This window comes from Lipotes vexillifer, unplaced genomic scaffold (assembly GCF_000442215.2).
Source record: "Lipotes vexillifer unplaced genomic scaffold, Lipotes_vexillifer_v1.1 scaffold412, whole genome shotgun sequence".
Taxonomy (NCBI): Eukaryota; Metazoa; Chordata; class Mammalia; order Artiodactyla; family Lipotidae; genus Lipotes; species Lipotes vexillifer.
In genome coordinates this window covers 433,788-443,318 of record NW_006798464.1, presented here as the reverse complement: position 1 = coordinate 443,318, position 9,531 = coordinate 433,788, and the positions used below count along the sequence as shown (strand labels likewise).

Genomic DNA, 9,531 nt, shown 5'->3' with positions numbered 1-9,531 from the left:
TTTTTTTTTTTTTTTTTGTTTGCGGTACGCGGGCCTCTCACTGTTGTGGCCTCTCCCGTTGCGGAGCACAGGCTCCGGACGCACATGGCTCACGGGCCCAGCCGCTCTGCAGCATGTGGGATCTTCCCAGACCGGGGCACAAACCCGTGTCCCCTGCATTGGCGGGCAACCACGGCGCCACCAGGGAAGCCCAAAAAAGAAGAGTTTTAGGAAGAGTTGAAGAACACTCTCTTTTGGACTTAAAAAAATTTAGAAGATGAATGAAATTTAAGTAAGTTTGTTTTTTTTTTCTCATTAGTGTAGTGTCTGCACCACAGTAAAGTTGCACACCCCATCGTAAGTGAGGGTGGGTATAATTCATTCTCACCTTCTGAACGTGCCAGCAATTTCCCAATTTCCATTTCCTTTGAGTAACTGTTCATGGGCATATTTCAAAGTTACTTGGTGTGAGAAGGCTACTAAAATCCCATAAGGAAGGTAAATACAGATCTCATACTCTCAGGTCAATATGTGCCTATCTATTAGATGAACACTAGCTTGCTTTAGGTCACACCTGACGGTATCAAGTGATCTCTAAATAAAAAGGATGACTTTTTCAAGAGAACGATGAGGTCAGAGATTAACTTTATCTTTTCCAGCTAATGCTAACCTCAATCAGAAACTACTGGTGCCAGGAAAGAGGACACTGTCCGTGTGGTGACCTCAGGTGCCTGGAGAGGCCTGGAGGGGCGGCAGGGAAAGGGCAACCGAGTGAAGTGGGCGGGGTTCGCATATTACACTCAGAGGAGAGTCTTTACGCCCCTAAAGGAAGAGGCTCTGTCCATTTTTCTCATAACACACAGCTCTCTCGGTCTATTTTTGGTTTTTCTACTTTTGATAGAGACACAGGCAGGTGCAAGAAATATTTTCCTTCTCCTTTTACTCCATTGCCACATACAGTTTATGTGACATCTGATCCCTGACCTGGTGTTGAGGACTGTGGACAACTAGGGCACGCATACCCCAGCTCCCCAGTTCAAGCTCAGTTGGCCATGCAGGAATGTAGAACGAGTGGTCAGAGCCTCTTCCTATTTTTTTTTTTTTTACATTTTTCGGCCATGCCATGCCATGTGGCATGTGGGATCCTAGTTTCCCGACCAGGGATCTAACCCGCACCCCCTACATTTGAAGTGCTGAGTCCTAACCACTGGACTGCCAGGGAAGTCCTCTTCCTATTTTTTTAAGAGACATTAGACATTTGGATTTCTCTGTGAAATCTTCAGTTTTTAAACAGTGGACATTAAAAAAAAAAACAACCACCAAAACCCTTAACCCTAAAGTGGGCAGAGGAAACCCCTGGCGCCGGGCAGCAATGGCCTGCTACCTCCTGCCTGGCACCCTGCCCCAGAGCATGGGCACACCTCATCACATTGTCGTCGATCTGCATCAGGGATGTGGCTGTGTAGAGGCGGCTCAAGTCCGTGTCCTCCAGGCTCTGAGGTTTCTTAACATGGTCTCCAAAAAGAGCTTGCCTACAATGAGACAAGAAGCAAACAGAATGAAAAGCAGATGATAAACCAAATCATCACACTGTACAATGAAATATCTTACAATTTTGTCAATCATACCTCAGTAAAGCTGAAAAAAAAATTTTTTTAAAGCACATGGTAAACAACCACAGCCAAGCCTACTTCCTTGTCTAGAAGCAAGCCAGGAGAGGGTCTCCGACATAGCGTCTGTGTGTAACTTAGAAATAAATCCCTTCAGCCTTCAGAACGTCTCAGAGGATGCGCTTGCACTGTTGACTTTTGAATAACCGAAGAAGGATCAACGGCAAGACCTTATTTTCCTTGCCCCTGTCTAAGGGGCAGCTAGACAAACTGAAGATTGTGTTGGAGCCTAGGTGACTATTACAAAACTGGCCCTGCAGAGCGGTCTCAGGATGGGCTCTGTGGCCTGTGGTGGGCTGTCAGCCAAACAGTGGGGGGCCTTAGTCTAAAGTTGTGGAGGCCCCATCTTTACACTGGTGTTGACACCGCCCCCTTTAGCAGAACCCCTTTCTCTTTATGAGCCCTTTGTGTCACTTAACAAGGAAGATAACGGTTAACCCATTCAGCATTTGGGCAAATCAACAGCCCTCCAATATGTTAGCTAAAAAGCTAACATATACTCAGAAGAGTAATTATTTCCAGTAAGAAAATGATCCATCTGGAGAGGATGACAACAAAGGCAGAGATCAAAATGTGCACATTTAGATGTCCATTCCCAGCAAGGGCTCTCACTCACACAGCTGAAGGAAGACTGAGTTTGCTTTGAGTTTTGGCCCTACAGTGGGAAAAATCCATTACAGAAACTAAATGCTCTGGTATCCATTCACAACCTCTTCCAAAGAAGAGGAACAGATTGCTTAAAAATTTTTTTTTTCGAAAGAGTATTAGGAAGATTATTTACTTAAAGGATAGAATTCACAATTTAAAGTGTGTCCCAATAAAACTAGAAAAAAATTTTAAAAAAGAAAAGACAATGCTGATAGAGAAAAAAAATTATAATAAACTGTCCCTAAAATTTCTAGGTGTTTGGCTTTGTGTGGTAAATTTAAAAAATGTAAATACACTGAGAGCACATCCAGAGGACTCTGCCAGTTTGTTAAGAATTACATGATGGGGGCTTCCCTGGTGGCGCAGTGGTTGAGAGTCCGCCTGCCGATGCAGGGGACACGGGTTCACGCCCCGGTCCGGGAAGATCCCACATGCGCTGAGCAGCAGGGCCCGTGAGCCATGGCCGCTGAGCCTGCGCGTCCGGAGCCTGTGCTCCACAACGGGAGAGGCCACAACATTGAGAGGCCCGTGTACCGCAAAAAAAAAAAAAAAAAAAAAAGAATTACATGATGGACCTTTTGGACTAATTTATTAATGGCAAGACTGGGCCCTGTAGCAAAACAAATGTTCCCTGGGAGGAAGGAGTTCACTTTCCATTGCAGAGGTATGGGAAGGCAGACAGAGGACTTGGAATTGGTGTCTGATGGCCTGGTTTCACCCCTGCTGGAACCTCAGAAAATCCCTGGATCCATCCAAACCTCGGCTGAGCCACACCCGAATCAGGGCCCAGCACACAACTGATGCTCACACACCACGATCTGAGCAGAAACTCAGCCAGCCCGGGGGACCTAAGTCTCCCTGTGCCCTCCACCCACCTAACACCAGGGCCTGGGGATGTGCCTGGCAGACTGAGGGGCCTGCGAGCGCCAGCCTTGCCCAGGCGCCATGTGAACCCCACCCACAGGAAGCCCAATCTAGGGTGCTTGGCTGGCCAGGTGGGCAGTACATTTTCTTTTAATCACTGAAAAAAAACAGGGTAAGAAACTGATCATTCAGTCAGGTTGCTTTTCCTAGGATGGCATCAAAAACCCCCTAAAATTGTACTTTTTGAGTGCCCAATATGTACCAGGCTCTGGGGGAATCAAAACATGCCCGAGCCCTCCAGTGCTTTCCAGTTTAGTTCATGATGTGGGACTCACACTGCGGAGGCAGCAGAAAAACGACTTGTGGGGGGGAGGAGCTAGCTTCACAGAGGCAGATACCCGAGATGGACCTAAAAGGATGGGCTGGGTTTGGACAAGCAGAGATGAGGGGAAGGGGGTCCTCAGCAAGGGTATAAGTGGTGTGGGAGAGGCCAGAGGGCACGTGGGCCTCTGAGCAGCCTGGTCCAGCTGGAGAGAGAGAGAGCCATGGGGGGAGGAGGGAGAGCCAATATCGCTAACAATAATCACAACGATGAAATCATCACTAATATTTCTTGAGTGCTACTGAAGACCAGGCACTGCTCTAAGCACTTGTCAGGGGCTAACCCACCAAAGGATTCTGAGCAGGAGATGGGCAGGCAGAGCATGGAGAGTGTGGACACCACGCTTGGCATCAGCGGCCGGACTCCTGTCATGCTGCTGCTTGGTCAGAACCCCAAGAGCCAGCAGAGAACGATTCTGGATCCCCAAGCACAAAAGCATCCTAAGGAGAAAAGCTCCCCAACAGTGACAAGCCACCCTCAGGATTGCCCTCATTTGGGAAAGAATGGTGTGGAAATGGTTTCTCTTTCTTCTTGGACTTTTTGAAAATCATGGAAGCAGAAAGCGATTTGGTGAATTCGGTAGCTTGGGACAAGTTTGTTTCTAACCAAGTCACAAAATAGTCAGCAGCCAATGTGTACCACCCCTGCCTTTTTTTTTTTTCTTTTTTTTCCTGGAGAAAGAGGAATTTTGGCTTTTAGTGAAATAAGCTCAGAAAGGAACTGTCTCCCAAGGGATAGGGAAGGCACCACACCTGTGCGAGAGGATAATCTTCTTCATGTTGTCGGCCATGAGGAAGTTGTAGAAGCGCCGGCACTGATCCCACTGCATGAAGGTCTCCTGGGCCCTGGAAGAAGCACAAGTGACAGTGAGAGGGACTGCGTCCTGGAGAGGAGAGGATGGGGCTGGCGAGGGCAGGAGGCAGAGCTCTTGCCGCTGGAGAGCGCCGGCTCCCTACGCTGGAACATGGGCTTGGATGCGTGGTCCTCAAACTACCTGTAGAGACACCAGAACAGCTGAACATTGCTGAACATGAGGCCCCAGCCAGAAAGCTCTCTGGGGCCACAGGCTTTGTTGCTGACACTCCTGACCCCCTCCTTCCATCACCTTGGTCTTCTCTTCGTCACAGGACCTATTCAACTGTCATTTGAACACGTTCGCTACTTGGCTTCCTACCCTGCAAGCGTTGTTTTTCTGGCTTAACAACAGGAGTGTGTAAAGGGAGGGGGTGTGTGGAGAAAATAAGTGCACGGCAAAATCTGAAAACACTTATATGTGGAATCTAAAAAAACACAACAAACTAGTGAATAAAACACAAAAGAAGCAGACTCACAGAATAAACTAGTGGCTATCAGTGGGGAGAGGGAAGCGGGGAGGGGCCGTGGGGGGAAGGGTTATTATGGGAGTGTATGAAATCGTGTGTGAAACTTTTAAGAATGGTAAAGCACTATAGAATTTAAAGAATCATTCAACAACAGTTTAAAAAATGGGAAGGGAAAAAAAACACCACTTGTTGCCATTTGTGAGGCAAAGGAAAATCATATACTTTGAGCTTTCTTTTGATTAGCCTGAGCATATTCAAGGGGCAAGGAACGGAAGAAGCAGCGAGGCCATCAACCCCTCCTAGGCCCAGCTGCTGGGGCTGGTCCTGAGTCTTTTTTCCTCTAGAGCTAGTGTGTGATTGGCACGGCAAGGCCTACCAACGTGTGGGGTCACCAGGCAGGCAACACCCCTGCTTCCAGATCAGGAGACCATGGGCTCAAAGATATCAAGCGACCTGCCCTGGGTCACACTGGAACGGTCAGGTATGGCTGAGTCTAAGCCAGGCCTGCCTGGCTCCAGCACGTGTGTTCCGCCACCATCACCCTGTCCCTCCTCTACTCGCCTCTGTGGCCAGATTTCCTCACCCGTGTGTCAGGTGAACAAACACCGATGTCATTCCCAGGCTGCCGCTCAGCCCTCCCCACTTCGTGCTTTCTTCCCTCGGGGGGGGGTGTGAACCCAGACACAGCTGCCATGGAGGCCACGCTAACCTTCATTTTGCAGATTTCTGAGTCTTGAGGCCTGATTCCACCCTGGGAATGAGTCTGGGTGTCACTATTCCCATACAGAATCCATTGGCCTCATCTCCCAGATGGCCAGAGAGGGGACTCTTGAGAGAGGGTGGTACATAGGTATTTTTTTAAAAAAATCCAGGGAGTTACAAAAGTAATTTCCCCCAAACTGCCACACTTCAATTTTGGAATAACAAACATTTCCCGTAACATTGCGGTTAAAAAATTAGAGCTGGCGGGAAGTTAAAAGTGAAAGGGTTTGTGGATTTAACAGCCTATGACATGCTCATAAAACATGGGCTAAAGCTCACAGTGAAGACTAACACTGCCTTCAAAGGTCAAAAGGTCATTCTATAAATGCACGGGTTTTTTGTGGGGGGCTCCCTGAACACTGTAGGAGCAGAAAGGATGGGCCAGATCACCATGGGCAGGGCCTCAGCTAAGGCAGGACTGTGGACACTTGCCTCTTGGTCTAAGGGAGGAGGGGGGTCACCCTATCTGTGACCCACAGCCTGCTTCCAGGGTGGGTCTCCCTCCTCTGACCTTGGACCCAAGCTGTCCCTTCTTCAGAAAGCCTATGGTCTCAAAATCCCAGCTTTCTCTTGCCCTCATCCTTTTCTCCCTTTGCTGACCTAATTGCTTTTGTTAGTATCTCCTTCATATTAGAGGAACTGCAGAGGTTGGGAAGGGAGGGGGCACTGACCATAAATTTAAGCTATGAAAAGATGCTCCAGTGCTGCAGATTCATTGATTGAATCACCCCAGAGGTGCCACTCACTGAAAGGCTCTGGGAATACACGGGGGCCCCGGGCTCAAGGAGGGACTGGGATAAGCTTGCTGGGTGGAACCAATGTTTTACCCAGTCAACGCTGGCCAACATTGATTCCTCATATCTTCGGTTTACCACTCAGTATATTTAAGGGATGTCTTTTACCACCTCTGAATATAAAAATAAGGGATTGGGGCTTCCCTGGTGGCACAGTGGTTGAGAGTCCGCCTGCCGATGCAGGGGACGCGGGTTTGTGCCCCGGGCCCGGAGGATCCCCCATGCCGCGGATTTTTAGAATTCATGCTTTTTTTCTGGTTGAAAAAATTATCCAGTTAGTTCTATTTTTCCCATGTGAGGAGACTAGAATGAAAGCAGACTAGCAAAGTCAAATGTGCCACGGCCGCCGAGCCTGCGCGTCCGGAGCCTGCGCTCCGCAACGGGAGAGGCCACAACGGGGAGGGGCCCCGCGACCCAAAAAAAAAAAAAAAAAAAAAAAAAAAAAAAAAAATAAGGGATTGAAACTTAATTTTATATTACTTTTAAGAAAACATAATCAAGACCAACATATTATAAAAAACATTCATTTCATATATCTAAAAAAAGACCTGGTTTCTTCAATACCACCACTACCAACAAACTGAAAAGAAATAAAAGAGAGGGGGATCCTACAGACTAAAAGCAACTGAAGAGACAAATCAATAAATGCAATGTGTGGACATTATGGGGATCCCAATTCAAATAAACTGACTGTTAAAAAACTTCCATGAGACAATCAAGGAAATCTGAACACTAACTAGAAATGGGATGATATTAGGAATTATTAATTTTTTGGTGTGATAATGGTACTGTGATTATTTTTAAGAAAAAGTCCTTAGAGTCTTTTAGTGCTACTTAGTGAAATATTTACAAGTGATATGACATACTGTCTGGGATTTGCTTGAAAATAATCCAGTTTACAGGGGAGTGGTACGTGGATGAAGTGCAGAGGAAACAAGAGTGGCCAAGAGTTAAGCATGGTTGAAGGTGGTGGTGGGTACGTGGGGGTTCAATATCCTATTGCTTTTATTTTGTATGTGTCTAAAATGTTCCATAACAATGAAGAAGAAGGAGGAGGAGAAGAAAGATAGAAAATAGAAAATCTTTTGGATTATGAGCTACTTAAAATTATTTACCCTGCTGAGGAAAGTCAAAGATCAAAGTCAGTTTTAACTGTTAACCCTGAGCCTCAACAACCATTTTCAGGGATGGCAAAAGACCAGCAGGTGGTCTGGAACTGTTATATACATGGCTCATCAAGAACCTCACTCATGCAGCTCCCACTGAAGCCAAACTCCAATTTATCTGTTATGTTTTTGCAGTGAGAGGAAGCAGGAGGCAGAACCAGGCTAGAGGGGCAAATGAGCCCAGGGCTTGGGGCTGGTGATGGGATGAAGGTCTAACAAGATGTCCAGGCCACCTGGCTGGCAAGAGTTAGAGCAAAGACTTGAACTAGGGCCCATCTGACCCCACTGGGTAGTTCACCAAACTCTGCAGAAGCCACTTCACCTCTCCAAGCCTCAGTTTCCTTATCTGTCAAATCAGGAGGTTGAACTAGAGAAGCAGTTTTCACACCCAGGTTGCTCTGTGGCTGAGGTAGGTAGACAGTTCTATCACAGGCCTGACAAAGGCCACCCTGGGGGCCTTGGTGTTGCTTTCATTGCTTCTGTTAATGGTGGATGGACTTCTGCAGACAGTGGTGGATGTTGTGAGTGGGGAGCCAGCCAATTGGTGGTGTTAAGAATGGGTCTGAATTCTAGCCTCGGCTGAAGAGACCTGAGGGATGGGCAGGCTCCTGGGTATGCATCTCATGAGGATGAAGAGAATGTCTGCCTGGAAACCAGATGACTCAGTCAAGAAGGTTTAAAAAGAATGGTTGTGGTGGTAGGGGAAGAACACTCAGATGAGACTTATAACATAGGGTACCATGGCGGACAGACTTCAAGTATGACAGGGTGATAAGTATAGTGGTGTCATGAGAACAAATGGGAAAGAACGGGGAGGGAGAGATGACATTTATAGCCTCAGATACTGGTATGCCAATGGGAAGGGCACGCACAGGTGAACTCAACTCGGCAGAGTCATAAGGTATGAGAGGTATCAGTGAGACTTGCTGAGATGAGCGAAGGATTGGAAGGAACCCTGCGATGGACACTGTGTAGCTATTCAAAATAAGGTAGACAAGGAGAAGCAGAAAAGTGCTATATGACGAGAAAACACAGACCAAGGTGGAAAAACACGTGGGGAATGTTTGGGTGAGATCTGCCACGTCAGATGGAAGAAATGAATTTTCATTTTTTGATGCTAAATGGGCACCAAAACCAGGGGACTTCAGCTCTCTAAACACTGAAAGAATCCCTTACTTGGCCACACAGCAGAATATCCAAGTTCTTGACTTGCCTCTAAATAGCTATGTTCTCCAGAAGAGAGAAGGGATGGCAGGAAGTGCTCCCAGGCTGAGCTACATACTGGCCCACCAGGAGAAACTGGCTGAGGACACAGCAGAGATGTGTGGAACCTGGGAGAGGGCAGCTAGGTCATAATTACAGGGAGGAAAGCCTTTGTATAATCCAAAGTGAACCCTTGTTGGAAGGAAGGCAGGTTTCATAGACTTCAGAAAGAACGAGATGACTCCAAAAGGGATGATGCCCCGAGAGTTGCAAAGCCCTCAAAAATGATTCTGTCATTGAGATGGCAAGTGAGAAAAGACAGTACCCCAAAACACTAGTAAGGTTTCACTGGGAGTCTTATTCCAGAATGACATGTATGGATTTTTAAAGAACTTTATCCATCCATCTACCTATCTATTATGAAAACCAATAAAGTTCTTTAAAATGCTGTTATTTCTAATCAATGTAACATTAGTAAGATATTATCCGTACTGGTTTCCCAGCCATCTGCTGGTGAGAGATTTCTCTCTGCAGGGTTAAAAGAATTTTAAAAGGTGCTGTGGAAAGAGATGGATATTTTCTTTTCTTTTTTTTTTGGCCGTGATGCACGGCTTGCGGGATCTTAGTTCCCTGAGACCAGGGATCGAACCCGAGCCCTCTGCAATGGACGCGTGGAGTCCTAACCACTGGACGGCCAGGGAAGTCCCAGGAGATGGATTTTTAAATCACTTAGAAGAGCGT

At 47.0% G+C, this 9,531-nt stretch overlaps 1 protein-coding gene across 1 annotated transcript in view; it reads right to left on the bottom strand.

The window, feature by feature from the left end:
• Positions 1 to 9,531, bottom strand: part of ABHD2 (abhydrolase domain containing 2, acylglycerol lipase) — a 73,353-nt gene that overhangs the window by 5,635 nt on the left and 58,187 nt on the right. Inside the window, exons 5-6 of the mRNA XM_007470515.1 lie at positions 4,296 to 4,388; positions 1,401 to 1,511 (exon numbers count right to left, since the gene is read on the bottom strand). Coding sequence (XP_007470577.1) covers positions 1,401 to 1,511; positions 4,296 to 4,388 — 204 coding nt within the window. The remainder of the gene's footprint in view (positions 1 to 1,400; positions 1,512 to 4,295; positions 4,389 to 9,531) is intronic.